At 46.8% G+C, this 27,502-nt stretch overlaps 1 protein-coding gene across 1 annotated transcript in view; it reads left to right on the top strand.

Annotated features, from left to right (window-relative positions):
* PCSK2 (proprotein convertase subtilisin/kexin type 2) overlaps window positions 1-27,502 on the top strand; it is a 258,198-nt gene that overhangs the window by 187,026 nt on the left and 43,670 nt on the right. Inside the window, exon 6 of the mRNA XM_084776149.1 lies at window positions 8,023-8,099. Within this exon, the coding sequence (XP_084632275.1) occupies window positions 8,023-8,099 (77 nt within the window). The remainder of the gene's footprint in view (window positions 1-8,022; window positions 8,100-27,502) is intronic.

Below are 27,502 nucleotides of genomic sequence, written 5' to 3'. Positions count from 1 at the left end.
TACAGCCAAGCTTAATATAGACATAAATCCCTTTAATGCTGGTTTCAGTCAAAAATGAGCCGAACATTGTCGTTAAACCAGTGCAAGTGGGAGAATTATTTGAGGAAAATCAAAATAGGCACAGTTGGGAACGTTCAGCCATGACCATATTAGATGCAAGTAGGCGCAGTAGCAAAATTCCTTAGACACTAATGGACTGGGCTATTTTGTTGCTCAGTTTCCATATAGATGAGCTTTGTGCTGGGGCAATATGGTTGCGCTTTAAAGTCTATCTGGGGAAACTCATTTCTCTTTCATTAGCCCATGAGCACAGTGCAATTTCAGCTAATACTGTTACACAGCTCCTAGCTGGGTTATTTGGTTAAATGCCTTCAGGGAACGTAAGCAATCCAGAACAAAGGGACAAAAGCGATGTTTCCTATTCTGAATTCCTGTAGCTTGGTGTTGCATTGGCAATTAATCACATGCCACCCTATACCCAAGTCACACACACACCTATTGTTTGAGACATTATTTAAGTCTTGTCTTGTATGTCACTAGAGACGTGTTATCTCCCTGTCTGGCTTCTCTGGGGCCCAGACTGGTCCAACTACAATACTGTAGACCTATTTCTTATTGTGACTGATAGATACTCCAGCGCATGTGTGATGTCCCTGTGTGAGACTGAAGCAAGCACTCCTTGCCACTTGGTGAATTGCAAAGCAGCAAACAATTTGAAAAGGCACTCTTCTGGGCAGATGGGTGAGAAAATGGCAGGCCCTCTCCCTAAAGTGCCATGGAGCCCAGCTGCAGCTCCAGTTGCACCCCTTGGGCAAGGCGCGTCTTGATCAATTGCCCTAATTTCAGAAACCACTTTCTCAGTTGGTTCTCAAAGCATGATCTGTGACATCACATGAGCAGGTGCCCAGATTACACACATCAGCTAACATTCAAGCCTAGCACGGTCAAAGTGCTATTGTGCTCCCACTTTCTGGGTGAACTTGGGGGGAGTTGTAAAGAGAATCGGGGGTACATATTATCATATTTCATTATATACATGTGCGACACTCTCAAAAACCATGGAAGTAGGTTTTTTGTTTGTTTGTTTGTTTTTTAGTAAGATGACAGAGGCCTATAGACAGGCACTATATGTACCATGTACCCATCTCCACTGAGCATGGCTTCTGTGTGCCTTCTGTCTGGAACAACGACCTTGAGAACAAGCAAGCATTTGCTTGTGAAGAGAGAGAAGAGCTACAGAGGTGGTGCTCCGCCCCCAGCTGCCTTCAGCCAATAGTGAGCCAAGCCCAGTTTGTGACCTCATTAATTTGCTCAACAGCCCTTCTCGGCGGTGAAGTTGAGTAAGCGACAAACCACCTTACAATGAAGTCAGCTTTGTTTGTATCAGACTCCTTTTCAGCAGCTTCATTCCCCACCTCTGCCCCCCACCCAAGAGAGCACAGCTACAGACCAGAGGTCCAGAAGCAAACGGTGGGGGGGGGGGGGGGTTATCCAAGAAGACACAATCTGTGTGAGACTTCAGAATGTGGGCTACTGGAGCCTGGGAACAGGAACAGGTCAAGGTCCCACAAACTAAGAGCCTTTGCAAGCCTTACACCACTACGTAATTCTTCTGTCTAGTGTGAAAACAGCCACAGGTGATTTGAAATAAAGGAGGGGAACTGGCTACTGCAACAAAACTGTGTTTATATATTTTTTAAAAACAGACAAGCTGTGGACAATATTTTTGTAATCAAAAAAGGAAAAGCTTAAAATTATGACGTGAAGGGTTACACAAATAAGAAAGATAGTAATGTCAAAAGCATGAGACTTTGAGAGTGTTGCATGAGACTTTTAAAAGAAATTGCTATCCTGATGGGAAAGAACTTGGAAAATTCAAAACTGTAACTGTTGCCACAGTTAGTACCACAGCTGAGAAATGTTACCATAATTTGCTGACATCCACAGATGTCGCTGTTAAAGGATGTGCTGTCCCAAATCTACCACCCCTGGATTTGTCAAAATGTTTGTATGGACTCTGGGAGAAAAGGCTTAACTGGATTCCAGCTCATTGACTATGTCACTGAAAGTTTACTGGAAAAGACAGGCACTTCTATGTGTGCTGTGCTGTGACCTCAGCTATGATGGCATCTTTGTTTGAGTTCTGTTGCTATGAGGAGACATCATGACTATGTCAGCTCTTATAAAGGAAAACAGTTCATTAGGCCTGGCTCACAGGCTTAGAGGTTTAGTCCATTACCATCATGGTGGGAAGCACGGCAGCCTACAGGCAGACATGGTGCTGGAGAAGGAGCTGAGGGGTCTTCCTTTTGATCTGAAGGCATCAGGAGTCTGTGTTCCACACTGGGCAGAGCTTGAACATAGGAGTCCTAAAAGCCCATGCCCCACAGTGACACACTTCCTCCAACGAGACCCCACCTACTCCAACAAAGCCACACTTCCTAATAGTGACACTCCCTACTGCCAAGCGTTTAAACATGTGGGTCTATGGAGGCTTTTCAGTGTGCACAGTTGTCTGTTTCTGTCAGTGAAGATTGTTAGCAGAAGTTAATTTTAACAGAATAGTTCCTTGAATATTTGCACTCATCAGTTGCAATGTTCTTTGCTGTGTTGACTGCTTGGCTCATGGGCCACCTTGGAGCAGAGAAGCATCTGGCAGCAGGACCCTTAATGACAGCAATGGGAGAAGACGGAGGGCTCTGTTATCCTCACACAGTGGCAGAAGCAGACTGACTGGAGCCAGGCCTCAGGTCTGCCTAAGTCCAGATACCAAGAAGATAAAGGCCTAAAGGTTGAAGTAATTAAGAAGATGAAACCCAAATAAATGGCCATCTTTCTTTCAAATGGATATGGCAAAAGTATTTGTTACACTGTGCAAGATTTTTTTTTCATACTAAATAAGTAACAAACTACATTCTTCTGTAGGTGAGGGAAGGCAATAAAGGGTTGGAGAACAAGCTATAACCAACCATCTATCCTTCTGGGCCAACCCAGTCTAGATCCAAAACCAGGTCTCCCTGACTTGGACACTTCTCCATTCCCCATCAGGCTACTGTCTAAAGACTGAGAGTCTTGTGCATCCTGATCAAAAGGCCCTCCAGGCACTGAGGTATTCAAATCTAGTTTTGACAATGGGATGGTGATGTCATATTTATCTTTAATATTAAGGGCTTTGGACTTCACTGGAACACGGAAGCAATGAGTGTGCCTGTTCCCTGAGCTTGATATCACCACCACCACCACCTCCACCACCACCATCACCACCTCTACCACCTCCACCACCTCCACCACCTCCACCACCACCATCACCACCTCTACCACCTCCACCACTTCTACCACCACCACCACCCCCATCTCCCTCTCAGACTTCACGGAGACAGTGGCCCCACCCTCTGAAGTGTGTCTTTGGTCAGCCTGCCCCATACAAACACAGCCTCCAGAAACGGGAAGGGAAGGGCGCTGTGGAAATCAGTGCCTCTCTGATCCTTTCATAGTTCTGCTCACACTTTCCCCCTCTACGTGAGTATATGAAGGCAAACACTGGCTAGAGCTCTAATATTTGAACATTATAACTAAAAGCAAAGTAAGTCTCACTTTCTATGTGTTCAAATATTCAGAAACTTGGTCTTCTGTTAATGAATTACTGGAAAGCCCAGAGGTGTTTGTCCCTGGCTCCCTGCAAAGAATGTTAAAAAAAGAAAAAAGAGCTATGTTCAGAAGTTTCTTCCAGAAACAACCTCTAGGGAAGCCCTGAGGTCATGCTGGACTCAGCCCAGTCTTTTCCCCGCCTCTGTAATGACACAAGGATAATTCAAGCTCTTAATGATGCCTGAATCACCATGGTCCTGAATCACGGAAGATTGAGTTATATTTTCCAAACAGCTTGTATTTTCTAAGGCAAGAAAATATAACAGTGCATTTTATAAAGAAGTCACAAAAATCTAAGCAAGTACCTAGCTAGACCTGAAATAACCAGAGCATTCTATTGACTACAGTTGTCACGTCCTCCCAAATGTTTTCTGAGGCAGCCAGAGAAAAGTTCAATATAATTCAAGGCCAGTTAACTTCTTGTACTCAGATAGTTTTATAGCGGACAAATTGTTGTTCAAGTCAATCAATGATTCAGTTTGCCTATAAAAGTATAAACAGAACCTTTGAAAGTATTGCTTTTTTGTCCTTTCTTGCTATAAACCATTAGATTTTGGGCCAGAAAATAGCCCAAGCAGAACAAGGAGTTGCCTTCCTTAATATTCAGTGCAGATTCTTACCGAAGGAATTAAGAGTTCGTCATTAAATTCATCATTTAAAAACAACAACAACAACAAAATTTCTAGGTTTGCTAAATCACTATCTGTTTTTATGTTGGGAGGCAAATCTGACCCCAAACAATACAGGGTCTTTCTTCTTTTTATAAAAGTGGCCTCAGAGTTCAAGGATTTTGAGTTTTGAGTTTTGAGTTTCTCAAAATTTCTCAGACCTTCCTTCTAATCCACACCTTTGTTAGGACAGCATCTTCCTAAGCAGTACCAGGAATACAAGCCAAGAGACCTCAACCCCCTAGCCTAACCGGAATATACATGCCAGAAAGTAAGGCAGAAAGTTTACAAAATCAGTTCTTTAGGTAGCAAGCACAGAAGGGGCTAGAGAGGTGCCTCCATGGGTACCAGTGATGCTGCTCTTGAAGAATAGGAGCTTTGGTTCCCAGCCCCACCCACATCAGGCTCACACTGCCTCTGATACCAGGTCCAGGAGACCTGATGCTCTCTGGCCTCCATGACTACCTGCACACATGCTGTGCACATCAACTCACTCAGGCACACACGTGTAAGTAAAAGTAAAAGATAACTCTTCTTGAAGTGAAGAGAATTTGTTGACCTTGGTCAACTCAGGTTGTGCCCCACTCCTCCCCACCTCTGGCTTCAGATGCTAGCCCAGGGTTAAGGAGGAGGTAGGCATCATGGTGCTAGCTCTCCACCATTGTCCTCACAGTCTTCGTCAGCATTGTCTTTCCCATGGACCCCACTTGTCAATTTATGAAGCTCCTGTAGAAAACCTGGGTCTTTGCTGTCCTGACCACCAAAACTTTCTAGCTAGCCTCTAGCTTTCTTTCTCTGAGATGGGGGGAGGGGGTTCAGTGAGGCACAAGGCAAACCTACCATGGAATTATAAAGTGAGGTGCCTTGCAAAAGCCTTTTCTGGTCTGTAATCCATGACCCTGTGATAGAGTAAACCCAGACCATGGTCAACTTGCCATTCCAGCCTGTACTCATCCCCCAAGCTCAGAAGGCAGAGGCAGCACTTGAGGCTCCATCCAAGGACCCTATAATTGCTACTCATCCTGGATGTCACTACCAGCCCACTCTAGACCACAGAAGTTGATAACAAAATGAGCCAGACTCAGCAAATGTGTTTCAAGACCTTTTGATTAGGTCTCAATCTCAACTCTGAAGCCCCAAAGAAAAGACAAATGTATATATAGTTGTATTTTGTAAATATTACTTATAAATTTTATTTCCTTTTATATATTAACCAAATGTTGATATATATAAATTTCTGAAAACTTCAGAGAAGGATAAGAGTAACAACGTACTTTACGAAGACTAATAAGTTATTTCTTCCTTTTAAGATTTATTTATTATTATGTATACAGTGCTCTGCCTGCATGTACACCTCAGGCCAAAACAGGGCATCAGATCACATCATAGATGGTTGTGAGCCACCATGTGGTTGCTGGGAATTGAACTCATGACCTCTGGAAGAGAGGTCAGTACTCTTAAACAACTAGCCATCTCTCCAGCCCCTAATAAGTTATTTTAAAATAGTTTTCTTAAAAAGAACTGAAAATACCAATATCTTAAAGAAAGTCAAGATGGGGGAAATGTCACATCCAAGAGAGCAGGAGGCCCCTGTCATACAGACAGAAGCTTTGCTAACAACTGGGGGGTTCCTTGGGATCTAAGCCTACGAATGGAACTTACTCATCACTGTGGCCGGTGCAGACAGGAGACCTCCCTGTGCAGACCTGCAGTTGGATGAGATATTAGTACTTTTCTCACTACTGTGACAAACACAGTTCAAGGAAGAGTAGGGTTGTTTGGGTTTTCAGTCTGAAGAAACAGTCTGCTCCAGTGGAGAAGGTCTGGTGGTATGAAGGGCTCATTGTGACAGTGGGGTCGTGCGTCATCTCATCACGATGACTCTACCATCAGGAAGCAGAGGGAGATTAAGGATGTTGCAGTTTACTTTCTACTTTTTCTTTTTGATCCAGTCCAGAACCCTTAGTCATAACTTGGGTAGATTCCCCATTGTCAGCTACATTTCTCTGGAAAGGCCCTAATAAAGACCACGTATGTCTCCCGGGCAATTCTAAATCACCCAAGTTGACAATGAAGATTAAGCAACACAGATAAAGACCTCGATTCTGGAAAAGGGAGACTGACATTTATAAGGCTTGAAGGTCCAAGTTTGAGGATGCTCAGGCTAATATTTCCTTAAATAAATTAATACAAGTTGAGTATCCCTCATCTGAAATGCATGGGACCACAAGTACATGGGATTGAGATTTTTTTTATTTAAGAATAGTTACATACACATGAGATATTTGGGGGATAGGACCCAAGTCTACACATGAAAGTCACTTTATATTTTATATTATATAATTATGTATATATATATATGAGACTTTATCATAAAGTAATTTGATGCAAGATTCTTAGCACATCTACATTTGCCAATGAAAGTGAGGTTGAGTGTGGACTTATGTCTAGTTTTAACATCTCACCAGGTCTCAAATAGTTCCCTGTGTTGGAGTTACACGTTTCACAGTTGGAGGTCTGGGTACTCAACATGCACTACATTCTGATCACTGTAACTAGTGGTGCCTAGCAGCTCTTTGTCACCCAACAGCTTAAAACAAGCATAATTGGAATCAGTCCATATCCTGCCCAAAACACAACAACACTAATACATTTGCTGTTCACTTAGACTGTGTCACATTTTTTTAAAAGTATTTTTACCTCCTAAAGGAACACATGACTTTTCTTTAAATATCTCAGGACCATGGAACCATAGAACACTAAATAGGGAATGAAAATCTCCTTCCTAAGCCAATGTGAATCAAGAAGCCATCTGGAGTCTTCCTTCCTAAACCCCAAAGGGAAGAAACAAGGGAGAAAAGAATTTCCAAGACCAGTCTTCCTGGGAAGGCAGAGAAGGTGATGCAGAAGGAGTGCATTATTCACTCAGAAATAGCAGGCATCTCACAGCGTAGGCGAAAAAAGGAAAACCAAATAGAGACCTGAGGACATGTCTAAATCACTTAAAGGTGACTGGACAGAGTACATGATTGATTTATGTGGCAAAAGTCTCACAATGGAAAAAGGACGTTGTAGGACAACAGAACTTCATACGCCTAACAATTTAAGGGTGTAAGAGCACATGACTATGAAAATTTAGTTACTTGTTTACTTATTGAAACATGTGATGTTTGTTCCTCCAACTAGGCTGTAAGATGCACGGGCCAGCACTGTGCTGTCATCCTAATCTAAGTCTCTGACATGCACTGAACTCTTCGTGCTGCACAAGGTGGGGACGCAGAACATGGGGGTAAAACTGAGAGGAAAAGAGGCAAGCCTTAAATGAGCCAATCTGAAGTAAGCTTATGGAAGTGAGCCTTGAGTGTAAAGCAGGACTAGGAGCTGTCTCTCCTGGGACACCAGGACTAGAACATTCTGGCCACCAGAGAACAAAAATATCAAAGAAGCTCAACACCGGCGGATTCTAGGTGGAGTGCGCTAGGTGGGGTGAAATCACTCCAGCTTCAAACTAAGCCAGACCTGGGGAACAAGGGCTCCCCTTTGCCATGTCCTTGAAATAGGGGAACACAAGCTCTGCTACAATGTTGCAAGGGCTGGTCCTTGCAAAATGCAACATATGCAAATATATAATATTATATATATGTATTATAAATAAAAACCCTTTAAATGCAATAGATGCTGACCTAAGATACCTTGTGTTTTTCAGAACTCGGATGCAAGTTATGACTTCAGCAGCAACGACCCCTACCCATACCCTCGCTACACAGATGACTGGTTCAACAGGTAAACTGACCCTTGAGAACATCTTCACTGTTAACCTTTGGAGTTTATTTCGCTCTGCTTAGGGCTCAAGTGCCACCAGCAAAGTCATACCAACCTTGTGCAATGCAATGTATCTTCTTCTTCATAGTGGCTACATTTCTAATTCCCTGGATTTTTAGTATTGCAATGCCCCTCAAGAATTATCTTTTGGTTATCTTGTTCTATTGAAGTGGAAATTGTTTTCCAATCCAATCTATTACAGATAAGAAAAAAAACAGAAACAAGAAAACTTTTCTCAAATTATTATACAGTGATTTAAAAGAGTCCACTTGTTCCATTAAAGCTATTTCAGAGAAACTTTTTTGTTGTTGTTTTGGGACAAAGTCTCACTATGTAACTTTGGCTAGCCTGGAATTCACTATGTAGACCAGGCTGGACTCAAACTGACAGAGAGCTACCTGCCTCTGCCTTCCTAATGCTGAGATTAAAGATGTGCACCACCATACCCAGCTCTATTCCAGTAATTACCAGTGGGTCAGTGTTGACATATTTTTTAAAATATTTCTGCCATAACATCATAACAGCCTCAGTAGTTCTCTCCATAGAAGGAGGTTTGAAATATAGAGTAATATGGTTCACATAAAGGGATCATTTTTCTATTAACCACAAAAATATGGCTTCTTCTTTTTTTCCTTTAGGCAAATTGCTTGCTTACATGGTTAGCTGCATATGAGCAATATTCAGAAATTTAGGTGTCTGTCTGACTCCAAGAAAAAAAAATGTTTTAAGTTTCAAACCTGGTGCGCAGGGAACGGTTGCCTAGTGGGAACTGCATCACAATGAGAGATGAGTCAGGGTTCTGGTGTGTGACTGCCGAGCAGGATGGCAGTAGATGGCAACGGTGTCTGCGTGTTTCCAGAAGCTACAGAACAGGACTTAAAGGATTCTCATCAAAATCAAATGGCTAAATGTTTGACAAAACAGAGATGTTAAGCCCGCTCTAAGTGTGATGTATTGAAATGTCACGTGATAATATTAATGCGTACATTTTATGTGTCAGTTAAAAATAAACTAATTTAAATTTTAAAGTAAATTAAATCATAAATAAAATTGCTGCTTCCATGTTACCCCTGCACTTGGGTACAGATCACAAAAGCATATGAATTTTAACCCGCAGCATGAAAGCACATTGTGCACACAGTGCTTTCTCCGTTGCTTTTGCTTCTTGTGACAACCTAAACTATAGATAAAGCAGAGGTTGCTGCCTTTAGTTTAGTGACAGGGAAAAGATAGAGAAAGACTGGATGGCTTCCCTGAACAATGAAAGCCAATAATAGGCCATGCTTTACATTGTTTTAGAATCCAAATTCTTGTATTTTTTTCCTTTTGTTTTTGGTTTGAAGTAGGATCATAATTTGTAAGCCAGGTTGACCTCAAATTTACTATGTAACCCGGGGTGGCCTTGAACTTTCAACAATCCTCTTGCTTCGGGCTCTGAGTGCTGGGGTTCCAGGTGTGCACCACCATGCCCACCTCAAATGTGGGCCATGTTTATATATACCATTTTTTTTTTATTCAAGAAGTGTGATAGCCAGAGGTGTCCAGGAAGATTCTAAGTGAAGCGAGTGGCTTGGGCTAACTTCCTACTAAGCCAGGGAGCATGAGTGTGGAAGTTCAACAATTTCAGAAAATGCACAAAGAGTGAAGAAGAGAATTAAACTCAAACATAGAACAGCTCTAAGGGACAGTTACTCATGTGCGGGAGCATAATTTGTTCTTATGACCATGCAGTGCTTAGAGGGTGTCTTTGTAGGGTGACAGGGTGACAGCATCTTATCTCACCAAATAAGATCCCAGAACTCTGGCCACAAAGTGTTTCTTATTCTCGTGACTTAGAAGCCTATGTCCTAGCATCTTACCAGGTAAGTCATTTTCAGACACTAAGATACAACGTTACTAAGCAAGTGTCCCTAGGCAAGAATTCAGAAATAAATAGCGGTGACTCAGAGTTGCTGTGTTGAGCGGGATCTGGCCTCAGCGTTGACTGGCTCCTGGACCTCTCGTCAGTGTAACAGAAGGGCAGCATCCCACGTTCCCAACTCCACGCTATCTCTCTGTAGCTACTAGGTATTAAGTGTTGGTAAACCGACTCAAGCAGCCAGAAGAATTTTTCCTGAATATAAATGCAGTCTCCTCCAAGCCAAATATTCTTTTTTTTTTCCTTTTTTAAAAATTTATTCTGCTCTCATATATTACATCCTGACTGCAGTTTTCCCACCATCCCCTCCCCCTACTCCTCCCCACTCCCACCCCTTCCCTCCCCACCCCCACGCCAAGCTACCCCTCACTCCACCCCCACCCTCTTCAACATCTCCCCTCAGAGAAGAGCAGCTCTCCCAGGGACATCAACAAATACGGCATACTGAGCTACAATAAGACCAGACACATCGTCTTACATCAAGGCAGGATGGAGCAACCCACTAGGAGGAAAAGGGTCCCAAAGGCAGGCAAAAGAGGAAGACACAGCCCCTGCTCCCACTGCTAGGAATCTCACAAGAACACCAAGCTACATGACAAACAACCATAACGTATATACAGAGGACCTAAGTCCCATCCATGGGCTCCCTGATCACTGTGAGCACGCCTGAGTTCCAGGCAATGGATTCTGTAGGCTGTGTTCTTGTGGTGTTCCCTAGCCCCTATGGCTCCTCCGATCCTTCCTCCCCTTCCTCCTCAGGACTCCCTGGGTTCCATCTAATTCTTGGCAGTGGGACTCTGTATCTTCTCCCATCAGTTTCCTGCAGAGTGAAAAGACGCTGGGCCCGGTGTCGTCTTCAGTACTGCTTAGTATAGCTTAAGGCAGGAGGTGGAGTGGGTTGAGGTGTTGAGGGAATGAAACTGCTCTCTCTGTTGACGATTATGCTGGCCTCCAGCCCCAGCGCATCCTACAGACATGGCAAACCGTAGGTCAGAGCTTTTGTGGCTGGTTAGTGTCCCAGTCCCTCCACTTGAGGCCTTGCCTGGTGGCAGAGGATGTTCAGGGTCCACGTCCACCATCACCAGAAGTCCTCACTAGTGTCACTCTCAATGATTCCATGTACTTACTGTTACACTAGGTTTCTACCTCACCCCCCAATAGCCATGACCCCCAATTCTAGTCATCTCTTCCAGTTCTCTCTCTCTCTCTCTCTCTCTCTCTCTCTCTCTCTCTCTCTCTCTCTCTCTCTCTCTCTCTCTCTCTCCCCTTCCTCCCTCCCAGGACCTGATCCCCCTGTTCCCATCCCCACCCCACTCCCAAGTCCACCCAGGGAACCTCTCTCTCTTTCCCAGGGAGATCTTTGCCTCCTCCACTAAACCCTTCTTGTTACTTAGCCTCTCAGGCTCGGTGGATATAGCACGATTATCCTTTACTTCACAAGCTAAATCTTCTTGTGTGAAACATGTAGAATATTCCTTCAAAAAAAAAAACTCTAAGGAAAGACCTTATCTCTTAAATATTTTCATTTGCAAGCTTGTTCTTGAAAGTTCCATTTTAAACAGGCTAACAGCCTCTAATTAGATCTAATTAGTGTTTAGTGTGATAAAAATCCATCAGTGTCAGCAGTGAGAATTCCCAAGTGACAAGTTTACCAGAGACGCAGTTCTAGTGAGTCAGGCAAGTGTAACGCTTGTGTCCTAGGAAACCAATGGCTCAAGACAGAGTGTCCATCCACTCTGACCAATAAATAACTTTCCCCCAATTATCAAGCCATTCTCAAACACTTCCATCCACTACAGCGTATATGGCAAAGATCTTGTGACGCCAGGCTGCACATAACAGACACTGTGGCTAGTGGTATAAGGGTATAAGAAAACTCAAGACCACCAACTTGGGAGACCCTTAGCCCAGAAAAATGGCACCTGCTCCGCACGAAGAGAATTAAGATAAGGTGTCTGTCTTCCGTGTGTGGGGATATACTCCTGAAGGCAGGAGGTGGAGAGCGGGTTGGGGAGCTGAGGAAGTGAAATGGCTCATGAGTTAGTTGTCAAAGCTGAACGCTGCTTTTGCTCAGCTTTACTCCTCACCTGATGGCTGACAGGAAACAGAGACAAGAAAAGGCCAGGGTGAGTCTAGCTCCTAGGTGTAAGTTCCACCTCCTCCAGCTAGAGCCCCCTCCTCCAGCTAGAGCCCCCTCCTCCAGCTAGAGCCCCCTCCTCCAGCTAGAGCCCCCCTCCTCCAGCTAGAGCCCCCCTCCTCCAGCTAGAGCCCCCGTCCTCCAGCTAGAGCCCCCCTCCTCCAGCTAGAGCCCTCCTCCAGATAGAGCCCCCCTCCTCCAGCTAGAGCCCTCCTCCAGATAGAGCCCCCCTCCTCCAGCTAGAGCCCTCCTCCAGATAGAGCCCCCCTCCTCCAGCTAGAGCCCTCCTCCAGCTAGAGCCCCCCTCCTCCAGCTAGAGCCCCCCTCCTCCAGCTAGAGCCCCCCTCCTCCAGCTAGAGCCCCCCTCCTCCAGCTAGAGCCCTCCTCCAGCTAGAGCCCCCCTCCTCCAGCTAGAGCCCTCCTCCAGATAGAGCCCCCCTCTTCCAGCTAGAGCCCTCCTCCAGCTAGAGCCCCCCTCCTCCAGCTAGAGCCCCCCTCCTCCAGCTAGAGCCCCCCTCCTCCAGCTAGAGCCCCCCTCCTCCAGCTAGAGCCCTCCTCCAGCTAGAGCCCCCCTCCTCCAGCTAGAGCCCCCCTCCTCCAGCTAGAGCCCCCCTCCTCCAGATAGAGCCCCCCTCCTCCAGCTAGAGCCCTCCTCCAGATAGAGCCCCCCTCCTCCAGCTAGAGCCCTCCTCCTCCAGCTAGAGCCCCCCTCCTCCAGCTAGAGCCCCCCTCCTCCAGCTAGAGCCCCCCTCCTCCAGATAGAGCCCTCCTCCAGCTAGAGCCCTCCTCCAGATAGAGCCCCCCTCCTCCAGCTAGAGCCCTCCTCCTCCAGATAGAGCCCCCTCCTCCAGCTAGAGCCCCCTCCTCCAGCTAGAGCCCCCTCCTCCAGCTAGAGCCCCCCTCCTCCAGCTAGAGCCCCCCTCCTCCAGCTAGAGCCCCCCTCCTCCAGCTAGAGCCCCCCTCCTCCAGATAGAGCCCTCCTCCAGCTAGAGCCCCCCTCCTCCAGCTAGAGCCCTCCTCCAGATAGAGCCCCCCTCCTCCAGCTAGAGCCCTCCTCCAGCTAGAGCCCCCCTCCTCCAGCTAGAGCCCCCCTCCTCCAGCTAGAGCCCCCCTCCTCCAGCTAGAGCCCTCCTCCAGCTAGAGCCCCCCTCCTCCAGCTAGAGCCCCCCTCCTCCAGCTAGAGCCCCCCTCCTCCAGCTAGAGCCCCCCTCCTCCAGCTAGAGCCCTCCTCCAGATAGAGCCCCCCTCCTCCAGCTAGAGCCCTCCTCCAGATAGAGCCCCCTCCTCCAGCTAGAGCCCCCCTCCTCCAGCTAGAGCCCCCCTCCTCCAGCTAGAGCCCCCCTCCTCCAGCTAGAGCCCTCCTCCAGATAGAGCCCCCCTCCTCCAGCTAGAGCCCTCCTCCTCCAGCTAGAGCCCCCCTCCTCCAGCTAGAGCCCCCTCCTCCAGATAGAGCCCCCCTCCTCCAGATAGAGCCCTCCTCCAGCTAGAGCCCTCCTCCAGATAGAGCCCCCCTCCTCCAGCTAGAGCCCTCCTCCTCCAGATAGAGCCCCCTCCTCCAGCTAGAGCCCTCCTCCAGCTAGAGCCCCCCTCCTCCAGATAGAGCCCCCCTCCTCCAGCTAGAGCCCTCCTCCAGCTAGAGCCCCCCTCCTCCAGATAGAGCCCCCCTCCTCCAGCTAGAGCCCTCCTCCAGCTAGAGCCCCCTCCTCCAGCTAGAGCCCTCCTCCAGCTAGAGTCCCCCTCCTCCAGCTAGAGCCCCCCTCCAGCTAGAGCCCCCCCTCCAGCTAGAGCCCCCTCCTCCAGCTAGAGCCCCCCTCCTCCAGATAGAGCCCCCTCCTCCAGCTAGAGCCCCCCTCCTCCAGCTAGAGCCCTCCTCCAGCTAGAGCCCCCCTCCTCCAGCTAGAGCCCCCCCTCCAGCTAGAGCCCCCCTCCAGCTAGAGCCCCCCTCCTCCAGCTAGAGCCCCCCTCCTCCAGCTAGAGCCCCCCCTCCAGCTAGAGCCCCCCCTCCAGCTAGAGCCCTCCTCCAGCTAGAGCCCCCCTCCTCCAGCTAGAGCCCTCCTCCAGCTAGAGCCCCCCTCCTCCAGCTAGAGCCCTCCTCCAGATAGAGCCCCCCTCCTCCAGCTAGAGCCCTCCTCCAGATAGAGCCCCCCTCCTCCAGCTAGAGCCCCCCCTCCAGCTAGAGCCCCCCCTCCAGCTAGAGCCCCCCTCCAGCTAGAGCCCCCTCCTCCAGCTAGAGCCCCCCTCCTCCAGCTAGAGCCCCCCCTCCAGCTAGAGCCCCCCCTCCAGCTAGAGCCCTCCTCCAGCTAGAGCCCCCCTCCTCCAGCTAGAGCCCTCCTCCAGCTAGAGCCCCCCTCCTCCAGCTAGAGCCCTCCTCCAGATAGAGCCCCCCTCCTCCAGCTAGAGCCCTCCTCCAGCTAGAGCCCCCCTCCTCCAGCTAGAGCCCCCCTCCTCCAGATAGAGCCCCCCTCCTCCAGCTAGAGCCCCCCTCCTCCAGCTAGAGCCCCCTCCAGCTAGAGCCCCCCTCCTCCAGCTAGAGCCTCCCTCCTCCAGCTAGAGCCCTCCTCCAGATAGAGCCCCCCTCCTCCAGCTAGAGCCCTCCTCCAGCTAGAGCCCCCCTCCTCCAGCTAGAGCCCTCCTCCAGATAGAGCCCCCCTCCTCCAGCTAGAGCCCTCCTCCTCCAGCTAGAGCCCCCCTCCTCCAGCTAGAGCCCCCCTCCTCCAGCTAGAGCCCTCCTCCAGATAGAGCCCCCCTCCTCCAGCTAGAGCCCTCCTCCTCCAGATAGAGCCCCCTCCTCCAGCTAGAGCCCTCCTCCAGCTAGAGCCCCCCTCCTCCAGATAGAGCCCCCCTCCTCCAGCTAGAGCCCTCCTCCAGCTAGAGCCCCCCTCCTCCAGCTAGAGCCCTCCTCCAGCTAGAGCCCCCCCTCCTCCAGCTAGAGCCCCCCCTCCAGCTAGAGCCCCCCCTCCAGCTAGAGCCCCCTCCTCCAGCTAGAGCCCCCCTCCTCCAGATAGAGCCCCCTCCTCCAGCTAGAGCCCCCCTCCTCCAGCTAGAGCCCTCCTCCAGCTAGAGCCCCCCTCCTCCAGCTAGAGCCCCCCCTCCAGCTAGAGCCCCCCCTCCAGCTAGAGCCCCCCTCCAGCTAGAGCCCCCCTCCTCCAGCTAGAGCCCCCCCTCCAGCTAGAGCCCCCCCTCCAGCTAGAGCCCCCCCTCCAGCTAGAGCCCCCCTCCTCCAGCTAGAGCCCCCCTCCTCCAGCTAGAGCCCCCCTCCTCCAGCTAGAGCCCTCCTCCAGATAGAGCCCCCCTCCTCCAGCTAGAGCCCTCCTCCAGATAGAGCCCCCCTCCTCCAGCTAGAGCCCTCCTCCAGCTAGAGCCCCCCTCCTCCAGCTAGAGCCCTCCTCCTCCAGCTAGAGCCCCCCTCCTCCAGCTAGAGCCCCCTCCTCCAGCTAGAGCCCTCCTCCAGATAGAGCCCCCCTCCTCCAGATAGAGCCCCCCTCCTCCAGCTAGAGCCCCCCTCCTCCAGCTAGAGCCCCCCCTCCTCCTAGTTTCCTTCACCTCCCCCCAAAAATGACTCCAGGTGGCAGCCACACCTTCAACACCTAATCCTGTTGGGGACATTTCCTGTCCCAACCATAACATTAGGATGAGAAATAAACTTGAGATACAGGAAACACAGAAGGAGGCAATGAATAGTCCTGGGAGTTGAGTTCAGTATTCCTGAAAACACTAGTTTTGCTTTGCAAGCTTCTGAGGAGGAAGCACATGTCTGAATCACCACAGCACTGGCAGGACCCAAGGCTAAAATTACACAAGCTAACATACTTTGAGCTAACATTACTATCTCTAAGCATGGTCTTTTGTTTTTTTGTTTGTTTGTTTTTTTTTATTTTTATTTTTCAAGACATGGTTTCTCTATGTTATCTTGGCTGTCCTGGACTCACTTTGTAGACCAGGCTGGCCTCGAACTCACAGCGATCTGCCTGCCTCTGCCTCCTGAGTGCTGGGATTAAAGGTGTGCACCACTATTCTGAGCTTCTAAGCACTGTCTTAATGCTTCGGATGTGTTAATTTAATTAATTATCATAACTCTCTGAATTACCGGAATGGTTCCTAAGCACATAGCTTCTGCTGTTTGCACAAGGCCCAACGGTGACTAACTGGTAGGGGCCAGTTTTGATGCCAAGGTCGCCCAAAATCTTTGGCTCAAGACTTGAATGAAGATCACAGGCGAAGCTGGACGTGGGAGGAAAGAAGAAGAGAGATACTGAAAGCTTCGAGAAGTGCCCTGGACTTCTGATTCAGAAGTTGGAGATAGTGCAGGGAGCAGCATGCTAAGAAGGGTTGTGGAGGAGGAGAGACGGAATAGCACAGACTTTGTAGCTGGGTGAAGAAACGGAGCCAGAGTCACAGATGAGGGTCCCTATCTTATTGTACCCAAAGAACACTGTCACCCAGAGACACAGGAACCTTGAGCTCAGCACCTGTCCTCGGCCAACATAAGACCTGCTGATGTTCTACCAGAGCCTCCTGGCAGCTGTGCCACCACAGGGACATGCCACTGGCTCTTCTGGAGATGGGCATCAAGCCTGGGACTGCACCTCCATTCAGGTTCTATGGTCTCTTAAGCGATGCTCATCACGGCATGTACTATGTCTCCTGTAAGGCTACCTGCTGATGGCGCAGAAAGAGCATGCTGCCATTCATTCCAGCCACGCTGCCTGCCATGGAGGCTAGTTAGAGCCCAGAAGCGATTGCTGCACAGGAATCCTCACTAGCAGCGGCCATCCGTCCCAGGATCACATTACTGAGGAAGGAAGAAGATACAGCAAAGTGCCCTCAAGCAAGCAACTGAAATGCAATTCTTGGATGGGAACCCAAGCTCAACAGCTGCATGGGTTTTCCCGACCGTTTTAAAGCATCGTATCGCAGCCCTTGCTCTCACTGACGAATCTGCTTTCCTTCAAGTATGCATTTCTGATAGAATGTACCTAAAACTCCAAGCCAAGAGATGTTTAGGAAAGCAAGCTTCGTACGTAGGCAGCACGGCTTTCGATATGTGGGCGTGTCCCGCCCTATGATTGACTGCATTTTGTAGTATATTTATCTCGTTATGGGCCATTCAATAACTATATGCGGTAACAGAGCTCCAGAGGTATTTCTGAAGCACAGTTGAAGATTTTTGCAAAGCATAATTTTCTCCTAGCTTGAAGTCAGAGAAATCATTTGGCCCAAAAAAAGTGATAACCCAAATTACAGAAAAGGTAGGAAATACCACACATTCAATGGTCATTAATAATGTGCAGAGCAGATATAATTGATTTGCTGGGAGGTCTCGGGATCTAACAGCGCGGTTTTTTTCCCCTGGCTGGCGTTCAGTCAACACTGATTAGCTGCCTGATGGATGGGCAGCCTACCTTTTTAGGCACACTGTTGAGCGGCCTTGACATCTGTCTGTTTTTAGAGCTGCCTGCTACTCACATGGCTTGCAACACACATCTGGTCCGTACTCTTGCACCCCGCTCGGCTTTAAAAGACTATCTGGTGATGCACCGTGGATCTGTATTCCATTACAGTGCTGTGGCCCATAAAAACCCCTCTTGCATAGTGCATCTCTGACAGGCACTCACCACGGAAATGTCACTCCTGCCATTGCTGATATTTATGAGGCAGAGGGGATGCTGCGTGTTCTCTCTATTAAGCCCTAAAGAGGAAGAGCTTTTGGACTAGACTCGACTCCTGGCCATAAAAAGTTTACTATAAATTCAGGAAGAGGGAAGAAATTTATTACTCAAACAGCAAAAGTCGAGGGGGGGGGGGAAGACAGATGTGGGCTGAGAACTACTCATATCTATGGGAGCTAATTTGACTGATAATATAGCAAAACCTTCAAATGTGAAATATTCACAGTGGATTATGGTTTTTGCTGATTAAATGCTATATTTCATTTTAAAGAACCCTGTGCAACAGGCCATAGGAGAACAACTGAGGGAACTGTGCCTCTCTGGCTTGCTCCCGCCACACTGACGTAAACTCGTACTTCACCTTGGTGATGCTTGGCGGCTTAGGAAGAGATGCACATCTTCCTCTTACATCTTTATGGACTCATTTTGAACTCACCTCCTGGATAATAGCACTCAAAGCATTTCCAAAGACGTAAACAAATTTCTGTGTTGGTGTGAACACTGAGATGACCTCCTAAGTGGATGTCACCTTAGGGTTTGCGCTATAACCACGCCAGAACTGAGCAACACCCAGCGGAGCATCATGTTCTTAGTTGTTTGTAGTCCTCGGTCAGATATCAGTCTCTAGTCCTCTACCCCGACTTCATAAATGGCTGCCATTTATGTTGTCCCTTCAGCTAAAGAAATAAGAAGATTGTAAAGGTGGCATAATACCTTACATTGGTGTAATCATCTCAGCTTTCAAAGCTAATTTTGTGCATGTTCACACAGGCATTTTATGGTCTTCAAGTGACAATAATCCTTTTCTCAAGAAGGTACCCAACTATGACAGACAAATATAATATTCTACAAAATGTTTGGTGTGGAGTTGGTGATGCCTAAATCAGTTTCCCAGGTATAGAATAAATTGACACTCTTGACTTTGAAGGCTTACCTTGGGCAATGGAGACATGAGCTGAGGGAACTCCCTCAGTGGAGGCACATGTCACTCTGACTTTGTTGTTGTTAACTAATTTGTTGATTTACCTTTCGTCCTGGTTGGGACTTCCCCTCCCTCCTCTCCTCCTAGCCCCTCCCTCTCCCCTCCCCTCCTTTCCCCCATGGCCCTTCCCTTTCTTCTCAGAGAAGGGGAGAGTTCCCGTTGGTATCAGCTCACCCTGGCATATCAAGTAGGACTGGACGCATCATCTACTGAAGCTAGACAAAGCAGTCCAGTTAGGGAAAAGGGATTCAAAGGCAGACAACAGAATCAGAGGCAGCCCCTGCTCCTGATGTTAGAGGTCCCCCGTGAGGACCAAGCTGTATATCTGTTACATATGTGGGGGGCCTAGAGCCATCCCATGGGTGCTCTCTGGTTGGTGGTTCTGTCCTGTGAGTCCATATAGGTCCAGGTTAGTTGATTCTGTAGGTTTTCTTGTGACGTTCTTGACTTCTGTGGCTCTTTTGGTCCTTCCTCCTCCTCTTTCATAAGATTCCACAAGCTCCATCTAATCTCTGGATGGGGGTCTCTGCATCTGCTTTCATCAGCTACTGTGTGAAGCCACTCAGATAACTGTTGCTAGCCTCCTGTCTGCAATCATAGCTGAGTATTATTAATAGTGTTAGTGGTGGGCTCTCTTTCATGACATGCAACTCAAGTTGGGCCAGTCATTTGTTGGCTGGGTCGAAGATGTTGTGTGAAGTTGGCGTCCTCCTCTCTTTACTGGAAGTCCTGCCCAGCACAGGAGGTGGCATCTTGAGGCTCCCTATCCCCCAGTCCTAGGAGTCTCAGCTAGGGTCAACACACACACACACACACACACACACACACACACACACACACACACACACACACGGAGAGGGGGAGGATTTTCATTCTCTATCCCAGGGCTCCCTTCCCTTTCTCCACACCTGATCCCCACCTAGCCCATCCCCCACCCCATCCCAGCCAGCTCTCTCCTTCCGTCTACTTCAGATATCTTTGTGAATTTCTTTTTTATTATTATTTAGTTATTCACTTTATACCCCTCCCTGCTCTCCTCCTGGCCCCACCCTCTCTCCCTCTTTTCCCTATCTCTCCTCCTCTACCCCTCATACAAGGGGAGCACCCCCCCATTAACCCACCTCAGCACATCAAGTCACATCAGGACTGAGTCCATCCTCTTCCACAGTGGCCTGGCGAGGTAGCACTTCAGGTGGGAGTAACCAAAAAGCATGCATCAGAGTCCATGGCAGAGGTATCGCCTACTCCCCTTACTAGGGCACCCATATGAAGACCAAGCTGCCCATCAGCTACATCTGTGTAGGGAGCCTAGGTCCAGTCCATGCATGGTCCTTAGTTGGTGCCTCAGTCTCTGCAAGCCCCTCTGGACCCAGGTTAGTTGACTCTGTTGGTCTTCTGTGGAGCTTCTGTGCCCTCCAGATCCTTCTATCCTTCCCCCCAACTCTTCCACAAGGCTCCCTGCACTCTATAGGTCTCAGCATCTGTTTCAGTCCGTTGCTGGGTGGAGCCTCTCAAAGTTAGCTATGCTAGGCTCCAGTCTGCAACTCAGCAGAGTGTCATTAAGAGTGTCAGGGGTTGGCTCTCTCCTATGGGGTGGGCATTGGTTGGACAGTCCCTCCATCTCTGCCCTATCTTTTCATCCTTGCACATCTTGTAGGCAGGGCAAATTTTGGGTCAGAGTTTTTGTGGGTGGGTTGGCATTCCCCTCCCTCCATTAGGAATTCTGTCTAGTTAGTTAGAGGGTGTCTTTTTCAGTATCCATGGCCCCTGCTACTAAGGTCTCAGCTAGAGTAACCCTCATATTGTCCCTACTGTCACAGGTTTCCAGCTTGTCACAGAGATGCCCCCACAACACGGCTTCTCTTCTCTCTGCAAGCCCTCTATCCTCCCGTCCCCGGTCTCCCCACATCTGAATTTCCTCTCCCGTCCTATTCCATCCCTTCAAGCACTTCTGCTGTCTGTTCTATTTCCCCTTTACGTGTGATTCAAACATCCTCCCTCCCTTGAGACCTATAAAGGGATTTCTACAGATGTGAAGACAAAAATTCCTCCATTGAGTCTAAAGTCGGAGAATGCCTAACTAACCTGCAGGTGAGGAGGCCTGGTTCCAGACACCTTCTCTCTCACCTGAACTTTGAGGTACCCACAGGAGGTGGCATCTTGAGGCTCCCACAAGACAAGCTTAAACTTTCAATATTTTCGTTGATGGTAGAAAGTTCAATACAAAGTTGCCATGCGAGAGAGATGTGATTGGCTTCAAAAAAAGAAAAGTCATAGAAAATGTATCCTTAGAAATGTTAAGTGGTTCTGTCAGTTGTACAAAATGAAACAGACCCCCAGGCTTCACCAAAGGAAACCTTGCAGCCTCCCACTAATCATCAGTCTATTCTAGCAAGCCTGACCTTACACGGAAAAGGTGAACCAGGTCAAGCTAGCTGGACATGCTCTACATTCAAGCTGTTATAAGCCTGATGCTAAAGTTCCCGCCTCCAGGAACATAGATGCTGCTGGCTGCCATAAAACTCTTGCTGTCCAAGAGAGCAAAACAAAAGGAGAGCTGAAGACTAAAAGGTTGCATGTGGCTAAATCTGCATTCTCCCCCATAGTCTGTGAATCCAGACTTTGAATCCCATTATAGAGCCTGGGTGTGATACTCACAACCAAACAATCAACTAAATGAAGTCATAAAATCAATAAGCAGGAAATAGGTCCAACGGTGGGGAGACAGAATAAAATGGGAAAGATGACACCAAAATTCTGCAAACCAAAATTCCAAATGCCTTAGCAGAAGGGACTCACACAATAAAAATTCAAAACCAAATGCCTGGGGGCAAGGAACTCACACAACAAAATTCAAAACCAAAATATAAGTATATTATACTTTTTACAAATTAATTTTGTAAAGCAGTCTCAAAGAAAATTATGTAGATTGTTCAGAGTGGTAAATATATATAGATGTAACATTAATTTAAGAAGAAAAATAAATGATGGGGGAACTATTGCCTCCCCTCAAAAAATTCCATAAACATGAGAAAAACAATTATGTTTGAAATATGCAACCTTTGAAATACAATCTCAATAAATGAGATACTGTCTAGTCTGGCTGCAGGTAGCAAGATGCTTATTGAATTGACGATAATAGAGTCTTTTTATCAAAAACTTACAGCAAATATTCTTAATGGTGAAACTTTGCTAATGTTCTCTTCATCTGGGACAAGATAAGAATGCTATCAACCATTCATTTTATTCAACACTGTTATATTTCATAGCTGATCAAATAATTGTAAATCTAAGAAAAGAAAGAAAGAAAATCATAAAACTTAGCAAAGGCACTCTTAAGTTGTAGAGTGATAAGCTAAGTTGGTGAATAAAAGGATTGGACAATCATAAAAATGTCAGGTTAATCTACTAATTCAATGCAATTACAATCAATGAAATTTTTAGTAAGATTTTACAGTAAGGCCAGATAGATGATCCTAGAACTGATATAGAAAAACACAAGGCTAAGAATAGAAGAAGCTGAAGAGGAGGAGGAAGAGGAGAAAAGGGAGGAAGAAAGTGGACATAAAGAAATCTGAAGGAACAGGTCAACAACAAAAGCAAAGCAAAATGGGAAAGCCTCAGAGAGTTTTCAAAAAAGAACATTTCAAAGAGTGGGATAGATGGCTCAGTGGTTAAGAGCGGATGAGCTCTTACAGAGGACCTGGGTTTAGTTCTCAGCACCCACATGGCGGTCCACAACCATCTGTAACTCCAGTTCCAGGGGATGTGACACCATCTTATGACCACCATAGGTTTCTGCTCATGCATAATATACATATAAGCATTCAAGCACATACACATACACATAAAAATTTTTAAATCAAAAATAAAATAAAGAGCCCAGAGATAGACCCCCACATAAAAGAAACTTATGAAATAAGTGCAACTACAATAAAAATGAAAGATAGTATAGTAGCATTCGATAGGAATTCAGTAGGAAATATCTCTGTGATCCTGACATTAGATGGTTTTCTTAAACAAGACTCTAAACCAGTGACTCTCAACCTTCTTAATGCCATGACTCCTTAATATAATTCCTCTTGTTGTGGTGACCTCCAATCATAAAATTATTTCATTGGTTACTTCATAACTGTAATTTTGCTACTGTTATTTGAGATGCAGGATACCTGATGTGCAACACCTCGCAATGAGTCACAACCCACAGGTCAAGAACCACTGTTTAAACCATAAAGAAAAGATTGATAAAACCAATATAATAAATTTCATTTATTTCAACAAAAAAAGTATTAAAATTGGAAGCCAAGCTACAAACTGAAAGGCATATGCAACAAACTGTATAGAAAAGGATTAATATGCAATATTCATAAAGAACAGCTATAAATAAGTTTAACAGAAGATGCACAACTCAATAGGGAAAAAAAGAGTATCAAGGCTATGAACTAGCAGAAGAGAAACCCTGAGAGAATTAAGCATATGAAAACATGGCCTTGCTCATAATGATGAAAACGTAAAAGGAACCAATGAGGCACCATTTCACAGTAATGAGATAGGTGTGATGCTAAAGTTTGACATTGAGTGCCTGCCAACAAGGCAGTTGAGTATCAGAAACTCTCCCACAATGCAGAAGACAGCTTATAGCCACACCATCATGTTCATTCCTATAAGAGTATATTCCAGAAAAACTCTCCCACGTGGGCATAAGAAATCAGTAGTCAATAATTTTTATTTTCAAATTATGTGTGTTGTTCAAGGAAATTATTTATAGAATACCTACCATGGGTAAACAATTTACAACGTACTATAAGCGGACTACTGCTCAACACCAAAAATTGTCAAATCATGAATCTCCAAGGAGCCAAAGAAGGAATGATGATGGGAAAGGCTTCCATCATATGTGCAAAGACTTAAATATTCTAAAGTCTGGAAAATATTTAGCCTTGTTAGGCTTACGTGGTGACCACATAAGAGACACTGTATTATTCATCAACACGGTTGTAATGCTTTAAATGTTTCATAAATTAAAATATCCACATGTTCTGTGGCCCAGCCAGGTTGATAAATACAATTAAACAACTCGTTTTCTTTTTTATTATTTATTTTTAATTTGTTCACTTTACATCCTGATTGTACCCCCCCTCCCTTGTCACTTCCTGTTCCCATTCTCCCTCCCTCCCTCATCTCCCATCTCTTGTCTCTCCCCTCCCTCCCCCAGTCCTCAGAAAGGGGAACCCTCCTCCTCTAACATCTGTCCTAAGCCTATCAAGTCCCATCTGGACTCCCTGCATCCTTTTCCTCTATGGCCTGGCAAGGCTGCCCTTCCAGGGGGAAGCGATCGCCATGTGGGGGCCAGAGTCTATGTCAGAGGCAGCCCCTACTCCTCATATTATAGGACCCACAAGGAAACTGGGCTGCCTATGTAGAAGGTACAGGAACTCCACAAGGAGACCATTGGACCCAACAAATCCGAGCAGGGGAGGGAGTGCTGCAAAGATGGGTGCACCAGCCAAGGATCACGCATGGGGAGGACCCAAACAACTCACTTTCGTTGGCACAGTTCCAATAGTTGGGAACGGATGAGAGTACGGGCAAGAATAAAGTCAGAAGTTTGGAAGCAGTGACTTGAATCGAATTGTGGTTGTGCCTCTTAGCTGAGAAGTGACTCAATGGTTCTATGCCTCTCTATCTACAATGGAGAGAATAATGGACTTTTTGAGGGCTAAATATGATAATTTATATAGCAGTCTTAGCAGAGTTCCAAGCCCATAGTCTGCACCAATGGGGAAAAATGAGCCATTACAGGCATCCAGCCAACTGTATGTTACATGTGCCTTTATATAGTGTATTTAGAAATAGATGCTTTGAAGCTGTGCATGATGACACACATCTATCTGTGGTCCCTGCCTTTGGAGACCTAAGCAGGAGGGTTAGCATGAGTTAAGCCCAGTCAGAACTACAGTGTGAGTTCCAGACCAGCCTGGGCTATACAGCGAGGTGTTGCCCTCCCCCTCCCCCCCCCATTAAAAGAAGAAGCTAGAACAAAGAAGGAGGAAAATGAGGGGAGGAGGAAGATGAGGAGAAAGAATAAGAAAAGAAATATAAAAGAGACCCATGCTTTGGGCTCAGAAGATGAAAGATATGACAAAAGCACTCGAAGGCAAAAGTCAGCGAAGAGAAAAGGAGGAGAGAGCGTGCCAGTCCTAACTCTCGGAAGACCCACGGGGTTGGGAGGCAGAGCCGCCTGTTGTCCCTTGGACATCCCAGGAGCTGATTGCAGGCCTTTCCAGGAGGACCCACTTCAGCCACAGTAGTACAGGTTACAGCTTCAGGTCCCTATAGTGCACATTGAATTGCCCCTATAGCCTGCCCTGCATTTTTGTTTGTTTGTTTGTTTGTTTGTTTCTTACAGTTAAGTATCACCATGACAATGCCACATAACAAGTCATCCAGAATTCAGCAGCTTAAAGTAATAAGCATCATTGCTCTACACAAGGCATGCGCTTGTTAATTAGCTAGATGTACTCATTCATTCTACGATATATACAGACTTCAAACTACTGCATTGTGTTCAGTGAATACATATGGCTCCATCTGCCCTTTGAAAGTTGATTCATTTGCTTAATTTTTAAGAAATGTGAAAAATACGACTAGAATTACCTCGCTAGTAATAAGGAAAGTGCAAATAAAACAATAAGAATAATACCCACACCGCTCAGTTTTGCAAAAGTGGCCAAGGTGTGTCTTAGTCACTTTCTTGTTGCTGTGATTAAGCAAGAAAGGGTTTATTTTGGCTCACGGTTTCAGAAGGATGTACTCCATCACGGCATTAGGTAGGCAGACAGGACAGGGTAGCAAGAGCAGGAGGCTGACTGGTGGTGCTGCATCTACACTGACAAAGCAGAGCGTGAACAGGAAGCGGAGTTGGCTACCGTGTTCCAAGGCCTGCTTCCAATGTCCTGCTTCCTCCAGAGAGGCTCCGCCTCCTAAAGGTTCTACAGCCTTCCCCAACAGCGCCACCAGCTGGAGACCAAGGGTTTAATCTGTGTGCCCATGGGGAACTCAAACCACAACACTCTACCCTGGTCCCCACTGGCTTATCATTTCTACTGCTTTCTTTTGATCAAAGCAAGTCACAAAGCCAGTCCAGAGTCAGAGTCAGAGAAAATACACTTCACTGTCTCGTGGGAGGAGCAAGAGCATCCTATTACCACGGTCATGACCAAGAATGTGGCAGATTTGACAAAGCAACCGCCCCATGACCCTGGCCACTTGCCCACATTGATCGTCATTAAGAGGGTAGCCGGGCAGCATTTCTTCTCGCCCTCTGAAATTCTTGAGACAGTAAATTGGCCAACTGAAAATGGACTTGGATTTTTCTGAAGTGCAGAGAGAAAATCTGTGTCATGAGCACACCCTGTCAGGAAAAAATAGGCAAGTATGTGGTTTTCCACAGTGTCAGAATTTACTGAATAACAAATTCACAAGCTACATCAGTTTGTTTGGCAGGAGTTTGCAAAATCTTCCTGATTTCTCTTGAGAACTGGTAATTTGAAGACACAACTTCTTTTATTCTGATCTTAATTACTAATATTAACTCTCAGATCATGTTGTACACATCACACCATAGATAGATGATTGATAGATAGATAGATAGATAGATAGATAGATAGATAGATAGATAAGTAATTCCAGAATTAAAGGGTAAAACTTCACTTAAAGGAACTCAACGAGGTCTAACTGGACACAGAGGGAGGATACAGATGCAGAGTCTCTGTGGGAATTAAGTAAGAAAGCTCTTGGGGATTGCAGGAGATGCAACACGGTGTTGAGCCCCAGGGTTAAGTCAAGCTGTAAGGCTGTACAGGAAAGGTACAGGACAGAGTTCAGACAGACAGACAGTGGACAGGTAGACAGTCTGTGCCTCATGAGTGGTGTCAGACAAAGGTGTCATTTTATGTCCACCAAAGTGCCAAGTCACCCTGCCTCTACTTTTACACTCAAAATGGAGTCAGAAGTGCTTGTGATATGAAGTCACCTAGGGCAAAGCAGGGCCCCGACACAGTTTTGTCCAATATCAAGTCACTTAGAGCAATGCAGCCTGATCTCAAAATTTTGCCTCAGTGAGGGATTATGGGAAACTCTGTTGTTTCTCATTGTCAGCAAAGTCTAACTTAGCAACACAATATGCCTTCTCATATGGCCCTCAGGAGGGTCCATGGCATACAATCCTCATTTAAAGAAGTCAAGGGACCAAAACACCTGTGCAAACCAGTTCACAGGGGTATCTCCAAGAGTCTTTAATGAGCCCTGGGGGGCAGGACTGGCCTTTTCCCTTAAGGCCTCACACCTGGCCTGACCACTTTTCTGTGCACGGTGCACTTTGAGCAAGGGTTACCACTCCCCTCAGGACTCAACTTTGGTATCTACGGGCCAAGCAAACTTAATTAAAATCCAGTAAAGTTCCATTTTAGCATGAGTGAGTGTGTGTGTGTGTGTGTGTGTGTGTGTGTGTGTGTGTGTGTGTGTGTTAGAAACTGGAAAAGCTGAAATCACAGAAATAGGAAATCGAATACAAGTCACTGGAAGTTGGGGAGGGTGGGAAGCTGACTGGGTAGCTAGTACTAAAATACACTTTACAGGATAATAAGTTCTGATGTT

Source organism: Acomys minous (genome assembly GCF_964271855.1).
Source record: "Acomys minous genome assembly, chromosome: 3".
Taxonomy (NCBI): Eukaryota; Metazoa; Chordata; class Mammalia; order Rodentia; family Muridae; genus Acomys; species Acomys minous.
This window is presented reverse-complemented; position numbering and strand designations above follow the sequence as displayed.